This window comes from Chlorocebus sabaeus, chromosome 6, assembly GCF_047675955.1.
Source record: "Chlorocebus sabaeus isolate Y175 chromosome 6, mChlSab1.0.hap1, whole genome shotgun sequence".
In the NCBI taxonomy this organism is placed as follows: domain Eukaryota; kingdom Metazoa; phylum Chordata; class Mammalia; order Primates; family Cercopithecidae; genus Chlorocebus; species Chlorocebus sabaeus.
In genome coordinates, this window is record NC_132909.1 from 39,522,264 (window position 1) to 39,545,674 (window position 23,411).

General features: G+C 36.6%; 1 protein-coding gene across 3 annotated transcripts in view; it reads right to left on the reverse strand.

The window, feature by feature from the left end:
- Positions 1-23,411, reverse strand: part of LOC140711883 (zinc finger protein 254-like) — a 59,493-nt gene that overhangs the window by 24,034 nt on the left and 12,048 nt on the right. For 2 of the 3 annotated variants that reach the window (XM_073016696.1, XM_073016695.1), the window contains exons 3-4: positions 14,245-14,371; positions 13,667-13,762 (exon numbers count right to left, since the gene is read on the reverse strand). In XM_073016696.1, the coding sequence (XP_072872797.1) occupies positions 13,667-13,762; positions 14,245-14,371 (223 nt within the window). Of the gene's footprint in view, positions 1-3,923; positions 8,466-13,666; positions 13,763-14,244; positions 14,372-23,411 lie in introns of those variants that run through there. The other variant, XM_073016697.1, reaches the window with a different exon arrangement.

The following is a 23,411-nucleotide window of genomic DNA, read 5'->3' on the forward strand; positions in this document are numbered from 1 at the left end:
ATTATACGAACTACATAAACAAAATGGCACTGCAAAATACCACAGGCCCTAATTCTTTCATAGACATAAATGTAACAAAAACATACAGACCAAAACACATCTGTGGAAAAGTTATAAATGAGTCAAGTGTGTGCAGTGTCCCAGGTGAGCACAATGCAAAAGAAACACGTGGAAGAAAAAGAAAAGTCTGTTAAATTTACTCAACACATCTTTTCCTGGTTCCCACTATAACATAGTGCCTTTACAACTAAATTGCCAACTCTTGGTTTCTGTTTTAAAAGAAAGGTAAAATACTGGCACATTCATTGTCATTTCTGGCTTTTAGTGGTTTTTCCTGACACTAGTTTCTGTCTCTCATGACATAAAGTACTGAAAGAAATGGTGGTATATTTTGGAATGAGAGTTTGAGTCTGCTGAGACCAAAGAAAAATGTTACATACAGCAGCAGACAGACTGCAGTGCCACAGAAATGGAACAGGTGTAGCAAGTGATGACTGACTCTACAAAGTAACGTGAGTAAACTCTCTTAACTAAACAATAAACACAAAATTTCAGACAACACATATCCTAAGAACATGTTTAAGGAACTCTCATAATCAACAGGCAAGAAAATTGTTTTCAGAATATGCCAGGACAAAGCTACATTATAAAGATTTTGACAAGAAGCTTTTTTTAATGTCCAAATCTCAATCAAAGATTATAATATATATAAAATAGGACAATACAATACCACCAAAAAATCATAAAATTTTCTGAAACCATAAAAAAGATGTATACATTAATTTTAATATTTGGTAATAAACTGATTAAAATAGGAACAGAGACAACTATGGAAAATTAGAAAAATGAAGATGAGAATAAAAAATATTTAAGATATCAAAAAACAGAAATTGTGGAGATAAAATATACACCAAAAAAACTGACAGATCCTAAAAGTAAAAAAAAAAAAAAAAAAAAAAAAAAAAAAAAAAAAAAAAAAAAGATGTAAAAATAAAAAAGCTCAACAAACTAGAATAACAAAAAGATATTTATTACAAACACATACATAAGCACAATTTCAAAAGTCACAGACAAAAAGATTATCTTTGAAGCTGCAAGATAAAACTGATGTTTCAGGTCAGGCACGGTGGCTCACACCTGTAATCCAGGCACTTTGGGAGGCTGAGGTGGGCTGATCACCTGAGGTCAGGAGTTTGAGACCAACCTGACCAACATGGCGAAACCCCATCTCTACTAAAACTACAAAAATTAGCCAGGCGTGGTGGTGCATGCCTGTAATCCCAGCTACTTAGGAAGCTGAGGCTGGAGAACCACTTGAACCCGGTAAGTGGAGACTGCAGTGAGCTCACGTCGCACCACTACACTCTAGCCTGGCTGAGGGATACAGTGAGACTCTGTCTCCACAAAAAAAAAAGAAAAGAAAAGAAGTGATGTGCCATTTACAAACATACTCTTATGAGATAATCAGTGAACTGTTAACAAAAATTTTGCAGGCCATAAGGGAACTGTGTGATGTAGTCATGAAAAAAATTGTGAAAAAAAAAATAGCTTCAATTAATTGAGAATAATACCATCAGTGAATCTGTCCTGCCAAATAAAAAAAGTAAACACCTTCCAAAGTAACCAAATTCTAAAAATGTATATTGGAAGTGCATATGCCCTACAGATAAAAGGTGCTGAAAACAGTTCATTCTACTGAAAATAACATGATTTAAATAAAAAAAAAAACCAGAATAATATAAAAATACATGATTTTCTGGGAAGAAATATGCAAATACACAAAAGTAGAATTTCTTAGCATTACCCTAGTGGTGCAGAAAACATTTTTAATTATTCTCTGAAATTTTAAGGATAAAAGCATACAAATCATCATAAATATTCATTAATGAATATACAATATAAAAAGATACCATTAACAACATCAATGACAAATTTGAGGGAAAGTGTAATAAGAACAAATTTTTGTATACAACTTAAGTTTATTTACCAGATTAAAATATGTTGTTGTATCTTTTAAAGGTTATATGTAATACCCCAAGGTACCACAAAAATATTTGTATAAATACACAAAACAAGTGAAAGCCTATCAATATAAATATCAAAAAGACACAAAGAAAGATGGAAAGAGAATAAAAGACAAAGACGCAAGAATCAAATAAAATACTTAATAAAGTAACAATCTTTCTATTTCAGAAAATTATTTAAATATATATAAAATTAACTTTTAAATTGAGACATACTTTCAATAAATAGTTTTATTAAAATATTTTAAAGACCGAGACTCATCTTGCCTTTCTACAAGAGTCAGTTGAAATCTAATGATAAAAAAAGACTGCAAGAGGTAGGAAGAAAGTAGACATTCCATGAAAATATTAATCAAATGAGAGCAGAAACAGTCAAAATAATCTTACACAAGCTACATCTTAAGTGAAAAATTATAATATTTTATAAAATATACTTGAAATGGAAACTCCAAAGAAACAAAGAAGGACATCAAAAATTAATAGATTTATTCACTGGGAACCTATGAAAAATTTGTGTGTGTGTGTGTGTGTGTGCGCATGTGTGTGTGTCTCACATTAGGGATCCAAATATATAGAGCAAATATTGACAGAATGGAAGAAACACACAGAAAGCAATATAATTATAGCAAGATATTTTAATGCCACACTTACTGTAATAAAAATAAAACAAGAAAGAATGTTAATAAGCGAACAGACTACTTAAAGGCAGTATAAAACAATTATTCCAGAGTTATGGAGAACACTCCTCAACAACATCAGAATACACACCCTTCTCAATAGCTCATACATTTTCCTTGATAAACCACATCTTAAGCCAAAAAGGAAGTCTTACCAAATTTTTTAAAAGTAAACTTCTATGAACTACTTTCTATGAGTAAAATGGAGTATGAGTATCCAACAATAAGAGAGAAAAACTGAAAAATTTACAAATATATAGAAATTAAACAACACACCCTTGAGTGTGCTTTTTTACAAAGGTTGAAATAGTTAATATTGTGAAAAGGTCCATCCTGCTCAATGCAATCCACAGACTTAACGCAATGTTTTTCAAATTTCTCACTGCACTTTTGAAGAAACAGGAACAGCAACCCCAAAAGTATACAGAATCGCAAGAGACAATAAAGTACCCAACAATCTTCAAAAAATAAAAGGAACAATGCTGCAGGCATTAAAGTTCTTGATTAAAACACACTACAAAGCTACAGAATTAAAACAATTTGGTATAAGTATAAAGGTGAAAAAGTAGACTAATAAAATAGACTGCAGCACATATATAAACGTTCACATACATGGTCATATAAGGAGTCATTTTCATACTCATAATTATTGCAGCATTGTTACTGCAAGCCAATAGGTAAAAGCAATGCAAATTTCTTTCGCCAAATCATTTAGTAGACATAATTAGAAATATAAAGATTCTGAAATATTACTCAGTCTTCAAAAAGCAGGAAATATTGTACCAAGTGTAAAGATAAATGTTGATGGCATTATGCAAAATGAAATGAGCCAGCCACAAAAAGACAGATTGTATAAGATACACGAACGAGTTACACTCTTAGAAACAAAGAACAGAGTGGTGTTCACAAACTGCCATAAAACAGAAAAAATTGGGGCCAGGCGTGTTGGCTCACACCTGTAATCCGAGCACTTTGAGAGACCCAAGTGGGCGGATCACCTAAAGTCAGAAGTTTAAAACGAGCCTGGCCAACACGGTGAAACCCCATCTCTAATAAAAATACAAAAATTAGCCAGGCATGATGGTGGTCACCTGTAATCTGAGCTACTCAGGAGGCTGAGGAGCGAGAATCACTTGAACCTGGGAGGTGGAGGTTGCAGCAAGCTGAGATGGCGCCACTGCACTTCAGCCTGGGTGACAGAGCAAGACTCCACCTCAAAAAAGAAAAAAAAAAAAAGAAACAATTGGTAATCAATATGTATTAAGATTTAGCTTTGCAAGATAAAAACATTTTAGCAATGTGTTGCATGGCAATGTCAAGATAATTAATATGACTAAACTGAATATTTAAAAATATTTTGTGCTAAATTTTGTTATTTTTTTGACAAGTAAACAATAATACCCAAAAGAGATACACAGTTATGATAGTTATAAATTATATTCAAATTCAAGTGTTTCTCCCAACAAAAATCATATAGATTTATAAATAGGATGTTGAAATTACAAGAATTTTATGAGTACTCATCTACACAAGATTAGAAAACCATTCACAACAAACCTAAACGACAAATATACAAGTAATTAAAACAACAACAACAACAACAAGGGCAGCCAGGTGTGGTGGCTCATGCCTGTAATCACTTTGGGAGGTTGAAAAGGGAGGATCAAGAGGTCAAGAGTTTGAGACCAGTCTGGCCAACGTGGTAAACTGTCTCTACTAAAAATATAAAAATTAGCCAGGCGTGGTGGTGGGCACCCGTAATTCCAGCTACTCGGGAGGCTGAGGCAGGAAAATCACTTGAACCTGGAAGGCAGAGGTTGCAGTAAGCCGAGATCATGCCACCGCACTCCAGCCTGGTCAACAAGAGCAAAACTCTGTCTCGGAAAAAAACAAAAAACAAAACAACAACAACAACAACAAAAAACACGGATAACATTTACACAGGCAAACAAACATAGAAATAATTCCACTGGAAAAAGACATATGGCTGATTCCTATTTGATTTTTCTTCACATTGTCTTAAATTGTACAAAGTTAAATATTGTCATGCACAATTATGATACATACTACAAAATCAAAACACAAATAACAGATGTGTGGTGGCATACACTAGAATATATAACACAAAAATAAAAAATTGCAAAACAAAATTAAAACATGGAATGTAAAACTTAATTAGATACCATCAAGTAGATCAATATATTCATTAAGGGAATCTTAGAAGAAGAATATGGGAAAAAAATAATACAGTGGTTACTTGAAGATAAAGGGTGAGAACTTCCCAAATTTTGATGTAATAAAAGAAAAAAATTGTAACCAAGAATATTTGATTTAAATTTATTTCCCTTTAAGAATAAGATGAAAATTTAAAATTTCCAAAATAAAAAGTGAGGGAGGTCATCACCACTAGCACAGTTCTACAAAAAAAATGCTACATGGTGGCCAGACACGGTGGCTTATACCTGTAATTCTACAGTTCTAGGAGGCCAAAGCTGTCACAACACTAAAGACCAGGAGATTCAGATCAGCCTGAGTAATACAGCAGAGACTCTGCATGCCGGGCGCGGTGGCTCACGCCTGTAATCCCAGCACTTTGGGAGGCCGAGGCGGGAGGATCACAAGGTCAGGAGATCGAGACCATCCTGGCCAACACAGTGAAACCCCGTTTCTACTAAAAATACAAAAAATTAGCCAGGCGTGGTGGTGGGCACCTGTAGTCCCAGCTACTCCAGAGGCTGAGGCAGGAGAATGGTGTGAACCCGGGAGGCGGAGGTTGCAGTGAGCCGAGATCGCGCCACTGCACTCCAGCCTGGGTGACAGAGTCAGACTCCGTCTCAAAAAAAAAAAAAAAAAAAAAAGAAAAAAGAAATGGGCCGGGCGCGGTGGCTCACACCTGTAATCCCAGCACTTTGGGAGGCCGAGGCAGGTGGACCACAAGGTCAGGAGATCGAGACCATCCTGGCTAACATGGTGAAACCCTGTTTCTACTAAAAATACAAAATAAAAACAAAAGTAGCTGGGCGTAGTGGGGGGCGCCTGTAGTCCCAGCTACTCGGGAGGCAGGAGAAAGGCGTGAACCCAGGAGGCGGAGCTTGCAGTGAGCGGAGAATGCGCCACTGCACTCCAGCCTGGGCAACATAGGGAGACTCTGTCTCAACAACAACAACAACGACAAAAAAGAAGGTAAAATGAGTCAATTTTGTTTAAAAATAAAATAATACTGGACAGCATCATAAAACCATACATAAAAATAAAGCTCTATTAAATGTAAACATACAAATGTATAAATCTTTACTATCATAATGATGACGCATAAAACCCTTAAGAGCTCTTCTGTAGAATATTTAAAACAATAAAAACCTGCATAAATGTTAATACACAAAATAAATCTTAATATTAATAAACTGAAAAATATAGAAGTATAATTTTTATATTCAATTGAAGTTGTCATGAGATTAAAATAGATTGTTTTAATTTTTAGATGTTTTACGTGAACTCCATTTTTAACATGATATGGTTTAGCCGTGTCCCAACCCAAGACTTATCTTTAATTCCCATATGTTGTGGGAGGGACGTGGTGGCAGGTAATTGAATCATGGGGGCAGATCTTTTCTGTGCTGTTCTCATGATAGTGAATAAGTCTCATGAAATCTGAAGGCTTTATAAGGCAGTTTTCCTGCACAAGCTCTCTTTCTTTTGTCTGCCACCATGTGGGACATGCCTTTCACTTTCCACCATGATTGTGATGACTCCTCAGTCACACGAAACTGTAAGACCAATAAACCTCTTTCTTTTGTAAATTGCCCAGTCTGAGGTATGTCTTTATCAGCAGCATGAAAACAGACTAATACACAAGATGATTATGAAGATAATATTTCTAGAAACTATGCAAAACAAAATTTAAAAAATAATTCAAGCTTGTCACTACACAATTAAAAGGCAATAAAACAGTAAATAAGGAAAAACATACCACTCAAACACATAAAACAATAGCAATAAAACTACTAATTTCATTTTAAGAAATAATTTTAAATATAAATTAATTAAATTACTTAATAAAAAGAAATGTAATATCAGGACTTTGGGAGATTAAGATGGGCTGATCACTGGATCTCAGAAGTTTGAGACCAGTCTCAGCAATGTGGCAAAACCCTGTCTCAACCAAATACAAAAAAACTGGCAGGGCATGATGCTACATACTTATAACCCAGCTACCTGAGAGGCTGAAATCAGAGAATTTTCTGAGTTTGGGAGGTTGAGACTGCAGTGAGCCATGATCACAACACTGCAAACCAGCCTGGTTGAGAGAGTGCAACCCTATCTCAAGAACAAACAAATAAGGCTGGGCGTCATGGCTGATGCCTGTACTCCCAGCACTTTGGGAGGCTGAGGCAGGTAGATCACCTGAGGAGTTCGAGACCAGCCTGGCCAATATGGTGAAACACTGTCTCTACTAAAAACACAAAAATTCACCAGGCATGGTCGCACACACATGTGGTCCCAGCTGCTCGGGAGGCTGAGACAGGAGAATCACTTGAACCTAGGAGGCAGATGTTGCAGTGAGCCGAGATTGTGTCACTGCACTCTAGTGTGGGCAACAGAGTGAGGTTTCGTCTCGAAACAAATTTAAAAAATTTAAAAAATTAAAGTTTGATTATTTCCTTAAACGATATGTGGAAAAATCTTTTAATTAGACATAAGAAGATAACGTTTTTTGTTTTTTGAGTCAGAATCTCACTCTGTTGCCCAGGTTGGATGGAGTGCAGTGGCATGGTCTCTCCTCACTCCAACCTCCGTCTCCTGGATTTAAGTTATTCTCCTGGCTTAGCCTCCCGAGTAGCTGGGATTACAGGCACCCACCACCATGCCTGGCTAATTTTTTGTATTTTTAGTAGAAACAGGGTTTCACCATATTGGCCAGGCTGGTCTCAAACTCCTGACCTCATGATCCACCTCCCTCAGCCTCCCAAAGCACTAGGATTACAGGTGTGAGGCGCCGCTCCAGGCCGCATAACTTCTTCATCATTTAACATATATAGGGGAAACACATGACAATAATCTTGGCGCCACTTTCTTAGTTACAACATTAAATGCATAAGCAACAAATAAAAAAACAGAAAAATCTACACTACACTTCAAAATTTCTGCACATCTAAGTAAACATTTAATAGAGGAATAGGACCTCATAGAAAATGGGTGAAAATATTTACAAATCACATGTGATAGGAGTCAATATTCAAAAAATATAAACAACTTTTAAAACTAAACAATAAATTTGAATGAATTTATTTAGAAATAGGCAAATAATTGAAATACATTTTCATCAAAAAATACAAATAAAAAAATTTGAAAGGACACACAAAATTTCTCATTTCTAGAGAAATGCATAAAAATCACAATGAAAAAAAAATTCCCTCACACCCATTTAAATGGCCACTATCAATTTTTTAAAAACACCAAATCTGTTGATGATGCAATAAAACCCTTGGCCAGGCAAGGTGGCTCACGCCTGTAGTCCCAGCACTTCAGGAGGCTGATGCGGGCAGATTTCAAGGTCAGGAGTTCAAGACCAGCCTGACCAACATGGTGAAACCCAATCTCTACTAAAAATACAAAAATTGGCTAGATGTGGTGGCACGTGCCTGTAATCCCAGCTACTCAGGAGGCTGAGGCAGGAGAATTGCTTGAACCGGGGAGGTGGAGGTTGCAGTGAGTCAAGATCGTGCCACAAAACTCCAGCCTGGGTGACAAAGGGAGACTCCGTCTCAAAAAAAAAAAAAAAGAAATCCATGTGAATTTTTGGTACAAAACTAGGACGCATATATTATTTTATAACGTTATAAATGTACTTCAAATAAAAATAAAACTATTATCAATAAGAATCTATATCTAAAATATGCAACAAAAGACCCTGAAGACATGTTTGATACAACGGAATATTATTCAGCCTTAAAAAAAAATCTTGTCACATTTAAAGATACACTTTGAGAATATTATGTCCACTGAAATAAACCAGTTACGAAATAATGGATGTTATGATTTTACTTATATGAAATATATAAAATAGTCACACTCATAAAAACAGAAAGTGGAAGGGTGTTTTTCAAGGACTCGAGAGAACATAAAACAAGTAAATGTTATTTAATGGATATTGAGTTTTAGTTTTAGAAGACATAAAATTTCTAGAAGTCTTTTGCATAACAAAGTGAATATAGTTAACATGCCTGAAATATATAGCTTTTTGTTGTTGTTGTTGTTGTTGTTGTTGTTGTTTTTTGAAACAGGGTCTCAATCTGTAACCCAAGATTGAATGCAATGGCACAATTATGGCTCACTGCAGCCTCACAATCCCAGGTTCAAGTAATCCTGCCCCTCAATCTCTAAAGTAGCTGGGACTTGGCCGGGCGCAGTGGCTCAAGCCTGTAATCCCAGCACTTTGGGAGGCTGAGACGGGTGTATCACGAGGTCAGGAGATCAAGACCATCCTGGCTAACACGGTGAAACCCCATCTCCACTAAAAAATACAAGAAAACTAGCCAGGCGACGTGGCAGGCGCCTGTAGTCCCAGCTACTCGGGAGGCTGAGGCAGGAGAATGGCATAAACCCAGGAGACCGAGCTTGCAGTAAGCTGAGATCCGGCCACTGCATTCCAGCCTGGGTGGCAGAGCGAGACTCTATCTCAAAAAAAAAAAAAAAAAAAAAAAAAGTAGCTGGGACCACAGGTGTACACCACCATGCCTGGCTATTTTTTAGAAAAAAAAAAAAAATGTTTGTGGAGAGGGTGTCTCCATATTTTGCCAAGGTTTGTCTCAAACTTTTAGGCTCAAGCAATCCTCCTGTCCTGGCCTCTCAAAATCCTGGCTTTAAAGATGTGAGCCACCACCATGCCTGACCCTGACATGTACATTTAAATAGATTTAAGAAGGTAAATTATATGTTAAGTGTTTTTACAACAAATTTTTTTTTTAACTGGAAAAAATACAATATACATCTTTTTAAAAATTACCTTCAAGTCACGAAAGTGTTTTTCTCACACAAAATAAATACATATTTATCATTAAACACATGGTGAAAATAAGACTATTTCCAAGGCTACTCACTTAGACAAGATAAAACCAACACTGAAAATGAGCTAAGAGGCTGGGCACGGTGGCTCATGCCAGTAATCCCAGCACTTTGGGAGGCGACAGCAAGCTGATCACCTGAGGTCAGGAGTTCGAGACCAGCCTGATCAACATGACAAACCCCATCTCTACTAAAAATAAATAAATAAATAAATATAAAATTAGCTGGGGATGTTGGCACATGCCTGTAATCCCAGCTACTCAGAAGACTGAGGCTGGAAAATCACTTGAACCTGAGAGGCAGAGGTTGCAGTGAGCCAAGATCATGCACTGCACTCTAGCCTTGGCAACAAGAGCAAAACTCTGTCTGAAAACAAAAAGAAAAGAAAAAGAAAATGAGCTAAGAAAGAATATATACAATATATACAAGTAAACTATAACCAAATTTGGGTCATATTTGTAGCTATAAACACACACATATAATCTGACTGTGACAGACATATGGCTCATTTATCTTTTAATTAAACCAAACACTGACTTAAAGTATACAAACAGAATTGTAAATTGTCTAAATTTATAATGCATGAAATCAATAGACAAAATAAACTGATATTAAGAAACTTGCACTAAAAAAAACACTAATATAGAACTGTAAGACAATAATGAAAGGAATGTTTACTCATAAAATCTAGTTGGCAACAATAATGTACATTAACATAATTTGTCTAGATAACTGCAATGTTTGACTGTAACTGTGCATTCAGGGAAGGCAGGCGTTTTAAATTACTGGCATCTGTTATGTGGCAATAAAATTTTAGAGAAAATGCAGTAAAATCGTAAATAGGAGATGCTAATGAGAAACTTTTAATAGACAAGCATTTAACAGATAAGTCAATTTTTATGTTTTAAATATGTTATTTTACACAAAAAACTACTGTAATCCAAGTTTAGAAGCAAAGAATAGTCTTACATTGCTAAATTATGTATATATGTAGCAGAATATGGTTAGAGCCTCACATATAAAACAAATATTGGGGGAATAAATTATGTTATTATTTAGATATAGGCTGATAAAAGTGGTTGAAATTTCTATAATTCCTTTTCTTTTGAGACAGAGTCTCCGCTCTGTCTCCCAGGCTAGAGTGCAGTGGCACCATCTTGGCTCACCGCAACCTCCACCTCCCAAGTTCAAGTGATTCTCCTGCCTCAGCTTCGCTAGTAGCTGGGACTACAGGCGCGTGCTGCCACGCCCAGCTAATTTTTCGTATTTTTAGTAGGGATGGGGTTTCATAGTGTTAGCCAGGATGGTCTCAATCTCCTGACCTCGTGATCCACCCGCCTCAGTCTCCCAAAGTGCTGGGATTACAGGCATGAGCCACTGTACCCAGCTCTATAATTCCTTTTTGCCTGCCTGCATACTAATTATCTAATTTAATTCAGGCACAACATATATATTCTAGTATATCGCCCTAAATGTCTGAATCTAAAATTACAGACAAATTTGAAGTAGAAAATAGTAAAAATTTATATGGAGAGTGACATTAATAAGATAAAAAATTAAAGGTGCCCTATTTGCTTATTCTCCAACAGCAAGAAAATTTGTCAGCCATTGCTGACAAAAATGCCTTTATGAGAGAACCAGGCATCATGGTTCACACCTGTAATGACAGCTACATGGTACATAAGTTGGAGAATTGCTTTCAGTCAAAATATTAAGACCTGCCTGGGTTATGTCACAAGACCCCAGCTCAAAAATAAGTGCCTTTAAAAGAACTCTGAGATCCAGGAAAGGAGTTGTGAAACTCTGCTGAAGCACAAGATTGAAGGTAATCCTTTTTAGAAGGCAGGCCCTCATTCAGGTGGCAAACTACAGAACTACTGTTTCTGGCGACAGACAAGAAATTGTTCCACTGAACTTGGTTCCCCTGAGAATTTTAAACTTAACTCTGTAAATGTCCCAAACTCTTCCCAGTCACAGTGTGGGGGAGGTCCTGCCTTTCCAGAGGCCTGGAGAAAGATACCCATTTATAGCCAGGCTGGCAGGCCTGCAGACCTTGACCTTTACTGTGGTCCCTGGAGCAGTTCCATGACTCAATTCCAGCTCCCTGAGCCATCGTTCATGGCCAGTTTTGCCCATGTAGAAACCCAAAGCTACCTGGGAAAATCCGCTCTTGTACTTGTCATCCACATCCTGATATAAAACCCACCATACGCAGGCCTGACTGCAGAAACTTGCCCTTGGGTCTGCCCTGCAGAGCAAAGTCCTGAAGGATATTCACACTGTCCAAAAATTAAATGAGAATTACAACTATCCAAGCTCCTTTTAACAACACATCTAAAGGTGGACCCTTGTGCAAACTCAGCAGCCTTAAGGCCAAGCTACAACCCCTCTTTACTACAAACCCAGAGGGCATATTATCACTCTGCGGGCCCAACAAAAATACATTTTTACTTTCTGAAACCAGTTTATAAAAACTTGAAGAGGTGTTTGCTCCTTCAAAAAATTTTATTTTTTTTTGAGACGGAGTCTCGCTCTGTTGCCCAGGCTGGAGTACAGTGGCGCGATCTCAGCTCACTGTAAGCTCTGCCTCCCAGTTTCACGCCATTCGCCCGCGTCAGTCTCCCGAGTAGCTGGGGCTACAGGCGCCCGCCCAGGTAATTTTTTGTATTTTTAGTAGAGACGGGGTTTCACAGTGTTAGCCAGGATGGTCTTGATCTCCTGACCTCGTGATCCACCCGCCTCGGCCTCCCAAAGTGCTGGGATTACAGGCGTGAGCCACTGTGCCCGGCTGCTCCTTCAAATTTAGACACTAATGCAAAACTAGCTTCTATTTTAACACAGCACTCGAAGTATATGGAAGACAAAATAGTCAAAAGAAAAATTTAAAGTCATTGAAATTGAAGACCAATAAGTAAAATGTTGCTGTTTGTAGATCATGTAATCATATATATAGATATAAATGTAGTATATTAAAACCTGTTTAAACTAATGAATATACTCAGTTAATTAGCAAAATATAAAATTAATATACAAGTAAAAGTTATGGTTCCATACACTTAAAACAAACTATCTGATAAAATAGAGGAAAAAAAAATCTTACATACAATAGCAATGAAATAATCAATTTTAGAACAAATTTAAACAAGGAGTTCATAAATCTTTTAAGTGAAAGATATATCAATGAACAAAATTAGAGAGGACACAAATAAATTTTAAAATATTTTATTTCTATTGAAAGAATAAGTATTGTGAAACTGCCATATTATCCAAAGTGACCTGTACATTCAATAAACTCCCTATCAAAATTCCAGCGTTTTTCTTCACAGTAATAAAAAATACAATCCTAAAATATACATGAAACTGCTAACTTTGAATAGCCAAAGCAATCTTGAGGAAAAAGAAGGAAGCAGAAGGATATCCTACTTTATAATTTCAAATTTCAAGACTACAGTAATGAAAACCGGGATGAAATGTGCAGGAAAAAAAAAAACAACAATAGAACAGAAACTACTACTGTCACACATTTCAGACGTGATGCAAAAAGAGAACTTAAAAAACAGTTTAACAGAGTATCTCAAAATTATGGAGATATCTGTCTGTCCACAAAACAAGCAAAAAGAAGTCAGATTGTACACTCTTTTGTATGCCATGAACAGTACTTTGGCTGTCAGGCTGTCACTGTAAACTTGAAGGAGGATCATTGAAGGGAAAGTAGAATTCTTAGATTTTACAGGCATAAGCAGAAGATGCCCCTATGTGAGAGTATAATTTAAAAAAAATTTTTTTTAGGCTTCCCAGAAACTGTTTCCTTTGGAACACAGCTTCCCAAATTAAAGAGTGGCTTTCTTCTTGACTTTGGACCTCTCAACCATGTCATCTGTTGTATTCATTCTCACCTACCTGGGGACTCATCCACCATTTCATGTCGCGTCATATTCCAGGGCTCTTTTCCTTGCTCCAGACAGGTGATCAGGTCTGGCTTAGAGACGGCAATACCTGTTTTATTAAAAATAACTAACATGAATCTTGCTCATATTCTCCAATTACCAACTTAGTAATGTGCTCAGTAAAGAGGATATAATAGAATATTCTAACAACTTTATTCCAATATACTAATTTATAAAAGAGATTTTTAAATATTCAGAAAATATTTTAATTTTTTAGGTTCTTAATTTCACTGCCTGGTACTACTGAATCAAATTTGGTGATGCCAATTAGATTTTAAGGTATAACAATATTTCATGCCACCAAACTTCTGAAATTAGCCTTAATCTAAAGTGCAGGACACAGATCAGCTCAGGAATGTGGAAAGTTCAGGTCAAGATGAAATATCTTGAAAAAATTCTTTTCTCAAGACAAATCCCCAGTATTTTCTTGAAAACAGAAATCTGAAAGCATAAATTACCAGAAAACATTCTACAGAAGAGAAATGAAAGCTTTAGCTTATATTAGGAATTGTGTATTAAAGTTATCCTCACCCAGGAAGGCCAGGTTTCTGTAGTTCTCTAACATCACATTTCTATATAAATTCTGCTGTGCAATGTCCAGGTGTTGCCACTCCTCCAGAGAGAATTCTATGGCCACATCCCTAAATGTCAACAGTCCCTGGAAAACACACACAAACACATATATTTACAAAGTGGCTATGGGCAGAATTTTTCATGTGATTCAAGGTAAAATTAGAGTAAACAGAACTGATTCTGACTCATAAGAGTGATTGAAATTATCCAATAAAATAATTGTCAACACATAAACATTTTCTAATGTATTCTCTAACTCTGAGAAAAGACAGTGGAAAAATATTCACAACATCAGTGTATATATGATAATTGGATGATAAAATGTAAAATTGAAGGCATAAACACTAACATACATTTTTGAGTGCTATATTAACATAATACAGAATGAGTTGTGTATATTTTTCAGAGGAAAAAGACATACTTCTTTATATTTTTCAGACAAAAGACATCTTGAATTAGAAGGTTCACTCAAATTTTAATGTGTACAATAAACTGGACATCTTGTTAATGCAGATTTTTTGTTTTAGGAGATCTGAAATAAAGTCTGAGTTACTGAATCTCTGCCAAGCTCACCAGTAATGCCAATGTTTTGGCCCCAAAAGACTATTTTGTCAAACATCCAGTAAGTGGAAGAGCTGTGTTTTTTTGTTTTTTTTTTTCAGTTTTTCTAGCCTGTAAACAAAGATGAGAGCTTTCATTTACCAAAGAAAAATAAATGCAAAGAAAATCTAAAAAAACAACAACAAAAAAAGGGGCAGTCAGATTAAATGTGATGGTTTATGCACATCAGTTCCATAAAGATGCTTAATGATGAAGAGAAAAATAACTTTATAGTGAAAAAAAATCTGTAAGAGAGCTTATTGAGTTATTAACATCAACATCAACTGCACTAGGACAAGTTTTTATAGTGTGCTGATGCACCCAGAAGGACATGGCATTACTACTGAGATATTGTCCCCACTAAAGTAAATTATAGTCTGAATTTAACCATAAAAAAAATCAGTTTTATGGAAAGTTCAAGATACAGATATCTTTCATGTTCTGCAATTTTTAATAGTGATTTTAAGTAGTCTTTCTATGGCACCCTAATAAGGAGTTATCTCTTGATAATTTTTTCAGAACTTTCTGGGTAATAAATGCCATCCTGTTTAAATGAGCATTTTCTTAATTGTGTAATGCATATAGATAATAAAGAACACAGATAGCACCTCAACATTACACGTTCTACATCTTTACTAAGAACCCCAGGGTTTCCCCATAGAAATATTGAGTATCCACACCTCTCCATGTTCAGCAGCCACAAGGAGAACATTTTTAATATTGCACACCACAAATTCATGGTGAGAATTCTGCATGGCATATAAGAAGCCATGATGTAGAGAAGGCTCTGGTATATAGAAAAATTTTTCAGACACCCTTGACTATCATAAACATTTTTAAAAGTAGTTAAGATAAACTCATTAGGGAGAAAAAACACAGGTATAGAAGTGAAGATTTGCAAGTACTAAATGCATGGCATTCCAAAAAGCAGAGTAGACACAGCTCTCGATCTAAGACACGTTTAGCTGAAGAAAAGTCACTTTTTCTCTTTCTCCTCCTCCTTTAGAATTCTTTCTCAGATGAGATTTTCTGGACTAATTACACCTGCATCTTAAGAATATGCCTTTAAAATTCTGAGCACCACATGTTCACCTGTTACCACCACACTCAAAGTCAGAAGGCCCAAGACAGAAAAACTCTACCCGTTTCTGTCCTTTATAACAATAAAGATTCAGGAACAACGAGCTGCTCCACAGAGATAAAAACTTAAGTTTCTCTTTTTTATGTCCCCAGGTGCTCTCCCCTGTTACAAACACTGGCAATTTCTGCTACAGTAATAGAAATATTGAATCCCAGCACTTTGGGAGGCCAAGGCAGGTGGACACCTGAGGTCAGGAGTTCGAGACCAGCCTGGCCAACAGGGGGAAACCCCATCTCTATCAAAAATACAAAAATTAGCTGGGCATGGTGGCAGGCACCTGTAATCCCAGCTACTCGGGAGGCTGAGGCAGGAGAATTGCTTGAACCCGGGAGGCGGAGGTTGCAGTGAGCCGAGATCGTGCCATTCATAAAACTCCAGCCTGGGTAAGAGAGCGAGACTCCATCTCAAAAAAAGAAAAAAAAAGGGCAAGAAATATTGGCCACAGTGTCCTGTCCTTATCAAACCCAAACAGAATAGATTCCTGGACCATTCTTTAGTGCAAAGGTGGAACTTAACTCTGATGAATGTATCTTGAACTCCACGTACTTGATTCTGGCACCTGAGAGTCACATGAGGCACTTAATTAAAACAAATAGATGCTTTCACCCAGAACAGAAACTGTGAAAAGGGTACAAGTAAAGAGACTTCTGTGAACTGGTCATGAGATTCTAATTAGAAGCCTGAGCTTATAACCACTTACCTAAGCATTGTCACTCTAGCTTTAATGAGCTTATAAATCACTTAGTAAACATGGCCCCACTCTATGTAATATGATTCTGCAGGTTTGGAAATGGACCATAAATGGGTGTTCTAAACAAGTCTTCTGTCAATGCTGGTGTCACTCTCTCTGGGTTCATTATTAGCATTAGTTAGAAAAATGAGGCACAGCACAGAGCTCCTTACACTCAGCAGTTTTGTAACAACACAAATACTTCTGATGCAAATGAAGACAACCATTCTCTATCTTAAAGTATCATATTATTTTCTGGCTCTTTAAAGTTTACAGAGAAAACAGAAAGCAGCAACCTCTGAGTAAGTCTGCATTTGGAAAACAACATGTGCACATGTCCTAATGCAATGTTTATTAAGCAGGTACTATGTGATCAATAGGATGTTACAAAGCACTGTGATAGCACATTATTTGATTCTAATAACACTCTGTGAGTTGATACTAAGTGTCCAATAAGTCCAAGGATTTAGAATAAAGACCCAGCATTTTTATTTCCTCTTCTGTTTATCTTTCATTGATTTTTTTTAAATGCACAGAATAAAATCTAAATGCAGACAGTTGAGAAGGATACAAATAGAGTTTAATGAAATGTAGATGAATTTTTACTGTGTTTGTATTTGCTATTTTGTGACTTGTGAATCAACTACTATATCTGCAGGAACAGAAAACAAGCTGCTAAATGGAATGCCTCTGTAAACACTGGTTTTAATATAAAATTAATAAATTAAGACCCTATAATATATGTTATATTTTCCATTTATCTGCCACTGGGTTTCAGAAAATTGTAAGCACCAACTCTAAAAAGGCAACAGGATTCATCAGCCAAAACTCTGATCTCTTCTAGTTAGTTGTGTGAGGCAAGACTCCAGGGTAGGGAAAGACCTAAATAAGGCCTTCAAAAAGGGTGAATCTGAACAGGGCTGGGGGAGGGTGTAGAGCTGATGTAAAATGCTGTTCTTTATGCCACTGGGGAGTATTTTTATTTCTGTTTCTTTTTTTAAGCTTACCTAAAAGAAAAAAAAAACAAAACTTAAATCTCAGAGTTTGTGTAATTTTATCTTTTTTAGCCCCACTGCCCTGTCAATTTTTTATCACATACTAATAAGCAATTTAAACAAATCCCTTAAGGTTTTCTAGAATAATTTTTAGAAGATAAGTATTCTTAGCAAGGCAAAAAAAAAAAAAACTTTATTAATATATGTTCAGGTATAGACATCAGAAGTCACAATATAAAGAAAATGGCCCAAATAAAGCCCATATTTTTGCACACATCTATTTATTGTACCCACCATATGATGCATAATTAAATCATTTATCCAGTTGCTAGTCTAGACTAAAAGTTCCTGCATAGTAGGGACCATGACTGCTTTATCTATTTTTCTAATGACTATATGAAATGGAAGCAATTAGTTTATCTGTTTGAGTCTGCAGACCTCCTCCTTGTTTTTCACCCAAGTATCAGGGAACTGGAGAAACTCTCATCTGGGTACCAACCAAACACATCTCTTGTATGAGGGGAGGAACAATCACAGGATGATTCATTTCGTTTATACTAAGACAGAAGCAAAATTAACCACTCTTGTCAGCCTGACACAATTCTGTTCTGGAGATTCTCAAATGTCTCAAAGATGCCTAGGTGATTGTGAGACCATTTCCAGTGACTCTGGGCTGACGGTTCAATAATAAGCCAGCAGGAGAGACTCAGGCTGATTCTAAATAGAAAATGGAAGTACCCTGGTGGAACTCCAGAACCTGGATCACCTGTCCTGATTAGCTAGCATTTGGGTATGTAGAAGTGCAAGAATACTCTAGTGTCACATTCTCCAGGTAGGTATAGTTGTGCTCAGGGATCTGGCTACTTTGTGGCCTTGATCTCTCACTCCTAAGATGCTTGTTTACACTTAGAGATTCTGCCATCAGATTCTATTTACACCTGGAGCCTCTCACATAACTAGCAGGTGAACACACAAGATGTGAAAAGGTCAAAGAGCCACACTCTCAAAGAAGGGATCTAAAATGTCTATGTTGACATCTCACAATGCAGAAAATGCCTCCTGTTGGTTTTCTGTACATTCTCAATCTAAAGTCGGACCCTGTTTCGTAAAAAAAGAAACAGAAATAAAGAGGCAGAGCCCAGACCTTATTTGCAGATTCTAAATAAAATAAACATCACTCTGCATTTTTGGCTGTTACGGAAAGTGGAATACAATCAAAAGATCTACTCATAGATGCTGCTCTTGAAAATTCTAAGTAATATTTTACCTTAAAAAAGGCTGATACAGGTTGGGTCCCATGGCTTATGCCTGTAATTCCAGTACTTTGGGAGGCCGAGGCAGGTGGATCCCCTGAGGTCGAAGATCATCTGAGGTCAGGAGTTTGAGACCAGCCTGACCAACATGGAGAAACCCCATCTCTACTAAAAATACAAAATTAGCTGGGGAAGGTGGCCCATGCCTGTAATCCCAGCTACTTGGGAGGCAGAGGTAGGAGAACCATTTGAACTCGGGAGGCAGAGGTTGCGGTGAGCCAAGATCAAGCTATTGCACTCCAGCCTGGGCAACTAGAGCAAAACTCTGTCTAAAAAAAAAAAAAAAGCTGACACAACATGACTATAAGTAGACAGTTTATTTGGGCCAAGTTTAAGTATTGTAACTTGAGAAGAAATATTCAAGATGCCTGGAATTTACACTTTGATTAGCAGCAGTTACAAGTGGATTTGCGAAGGCAAAAAAAAAAAAAAGAGACAGACATACAAACTTGTTTGTCAAAAATTCTTGTTTAAATAAATAACTTTAATTATTGATTGACTGTACACTAAGGGTAAGGGTATACAATATAGTGTCCAGTGTGTCATTATTAATTTAACTTATACCTACTTGTGGCAATAGTGAACAGTTTCAAGAGATGAACATATAGTTGAAGGAAGGGAGAAAGATGTAATTGTGCTCTTATTTTAATGTCTCTCTGAGTTTCGTAAGTAAAAATAGTTGCATTCTCGAACAAAAGTTTTGGATTTTTTTTTTTCCAAATTTCAAGACCTAGATTTAGAATTTAGAGCGCAGACTTAGGTCCCAGATGGGTGGAGTAGCAGCAGTTGTTACCTGCAATTGTGAGCATTTTAGCGAGAGAAGGAAAAGAGAAGTGGAAATTCTCAGGTCTCCGTAACAACTCAATGCACACTGTTACTATGATTAGGTTTCTGGGCTCCATGGTCTCTGAATCAGGTTCAGTTCTGAAGATACAAGAGTCATTGAATGAAGTAAAATGATTAATATCTGCTCTATAAAGTTTGCAGAAATCTGGTCTAGCCACCCTAGATACCAAATAGGCAGAGACACAATTCTGCCTGCATATTTAGGTGGCAGCATGCACTTTACAGCATAATTGTGAGTTGACTGGAAGACTACGAGGGAAAGTCCCCTCTACAGTAAAGCTTGGTTGGCACCTTATGTGTTTATGTCTGGTAATTCCAGACAGTGTTTGGAAAATATAATTTTAAAAAAATTATCTTTAGCCCCAGAGAAACCATAATCATATAACAGAAAGAAAACTTTCATTACACAATTAAATCTGAATGTCACATATATTAGTCAGTCTACTTAAGAGATTGAAAAGACAGAAAGACAGTTACCATAATTAGTTCACAAGCAGAAGATTTTACAGCACCATGTCATACATAGTTCATCCTAAATTCACCTGGTCACTGGGGAGGCCATCCATGTATGCTAATTGGTTATATTCAATGACAAAATAAGCTTTTCACATCTTCATGACAGAAGGCAGTTTTGCAACTGCAAGCCAGGTAACTGTTTAAGGTAGACTTTCAATCTTCTACAATAGTGATTGAATAGGGTGCTATCCTTTTGGCTACTTGCATTTTAAATCAGTGGCTCTCTACTCCCTGAGGACTGGGCTAGAGCACTCTTGCTTCCTCTCTTCTGGTAGCCAGTGTCCTCTTTTGTTTCCTACCATCTGCCACTGACGTACAGCCCACAGCACAGGGCTCACAGCTGGTAGCTCACATCTTAGGTGAATGCCAATTGTCACAGCAGCACTTCAGTGTCACATCAAAGAGTGAAGCCTGGCTGGGCACGGTGGCTCATGCCTGTTATCCTAGCACTTTGGGAGGCCAAGGCTGGTGGATTATGAGGTCAGGAGTTCAAGACCAGCCTGGCCAACACAGTGAAACCCCATCTCTACCAAAAAACAAAACAAAAAAAAAAAAACAGCTGGGCGTGCTGGTGGGCACCTGTAATTTCAGCTGCTTGGAGGCTGAGGCAGAAGAATCGCTTGAACCCAGGAGGCAGAGGTTGCAGGAAGCTGAGATCATGTCACTGCACTCCAGCTTGGGAGACAGGGCAAGACTCTGTCTCAAAAAAAACAAAAAAGAGTGAAGCCTGAGCTGCAGAAGGAGAGCCTACAGGCCTCTTGGGTAGAACTGCACCTTCACAATATGGTAATGAGAGCATTATTTAAGCCACAGTTTCTATTTATAATGGTTACATGGAAAAAATACTGCTGGATTTCCAGCATGCATCCAGATAAAGATAGCTCCAAGAGTTCTCACTGTGATAGCCCATGTCTTTCAGAGATATTATGGGATACTAATAGGGATTCTAAAACAGACATACAAAGCATTCGAAAGAAAAACAGCTCTCACTCCAAGAAAGATTATACTGAGAAAAAAGGAAGTTAAAAGCCTCTTTAAAAAAAACCTGAGATTAGATATAAGATTGATCAAGTCAGCCAGAAAATACTCCTCTAAAAAGAATTTCTCTCTAAATATCCAGAGTGCATAGCTACTCTCAGCATGAGTAATATGAGTATTACGAAGAAAGGGGGCATATTATCAGTGGAATTTTAAGTTTTTATTCATCTCTGCTGCTCTCATCTAGCCACTGAAGGCAGAATCTATATTGAAATATATTTGACAACTTCCACCAGTACTTTTGATAAAAAATTAAAATCTGACTGTGATAGTACAATGGAATATATGTGAGCCTGCAACATAGCTTACTAGAGAGTTATTACAGTTTTTGGGTGGCCACATCACTTGCCTTTATTTGTCCTGTAATAGCAGCATTCCAATTTGTGAAATGAAAGACACTAACATTATGCTTACTTATAATTATTCCTATTGGTTAAATTAATAAGCCTATCAGACTAACATCTACTGTAACAATTTGGTAGTAAATTTTCTTTGGATATTAAACATAAATATGTAAGTATGAATAATTTTAACGTACTCCTCATAATGTATGTGGAATCTTTCAAATTTTTCTGTAACTATAATTCAGTTCAAAAACTACATTTCAAAAGTATGAATCACAACACTACAATAGCTATTTAAGGAATTCATTTAAAGTAAATATTATGGCTTTATTCATATTATTGTAGAAAATACTAGTGAATGTATATGAATGAGGCTGTCTACAAACACTGCACATAACTAAACTAATTGTACTGAAGTAATAAATAGAAACCAAGGTATGACAACAGACTCCACTGTTCAGTTTATAAACTGAACTTTTGTTTGTTTGCTTGTTTTTTTTATTTTATTTCTGAGACAGAGTTTTGCTTTTGCTGCCCAGGCTGGAGTGCAATGATATGATCTCAGCTTACCACAACCTCTGCCTCCCAGGTTCAAGCAACTATCCTGCCTCAGCCTCCCGAATACCTGGGATTACAGGCATGTGCCACCCTGCCCTGCTAATTTTGTATTTTTAGTAGAGATGGGGTTTCTCCATGTTGGCCAGGCTGGTCTCCAACTCCCAACCTCAGGTGATCTGCCCACCTCAACCTCCCAAAATCCTGGGATTACAGGCATGAGCCACCATGTCCGGCCATAAACTAAACTCTTTTTGCTTTTGTAGTATAAATACTTCAGCCTGCAAACAATCACCATGGATAATCAGGTTTCTGTCAAACAACTTATTCAGTATCTTTTAATCTTTATAATTCAATTATGTATTGCTAAATTTTATCTATTTTTATGCTCAGCTTTTGTGTGCTCTTGGAATGAGCTTTAATCTGAACAAATCTGTGTCAACTTTAAAAGATTAAAAATCATAAGAATAATCTTTTGCCAAAGTAAAAACAAAGCAATTAATCTCAGGTCCCAGATAAAGACAATCCTGAGACAAAAAATATGACAAAAGGTTTATTTTGCTGTTAATATGACTTACATATATTTCCAAAAAACAGGGATAAAAATCTACACATAATCTAAATGTTTTGAGCATTAAATGCTATAAATTTCCCTTTAATGCCAACTTAGCTATATTGTAGAGATTCTGATGTGTTTTTTTTTTTTTTTTTTTTTGAGATGGAGTTTTACTCTTATTGCCCAGGCCAAATGCAATGGCACAGTCTTAACTCACTGCAACCTCCGCCTCTCGGGTTCAAACATTCTCCTACCTCAGCCTTTCAAGTAGCTGGGATTACAGGCATGTGTCACCATCAAAATAAAATAAAAAAAACAAGCAAACAAACAAAAGTTCAGTTTATAAACTGAACAGTGGAGTCTGTTGTCATACCTTGGTTTCTATTTATTACTTCAGTACAATTAGTTTAGTTATGTGCAGTGTTTGTAGACAGCCTCATTCATATACATTCACTAGTATTTTCTACAATAATATGAATAAAGCCATAATA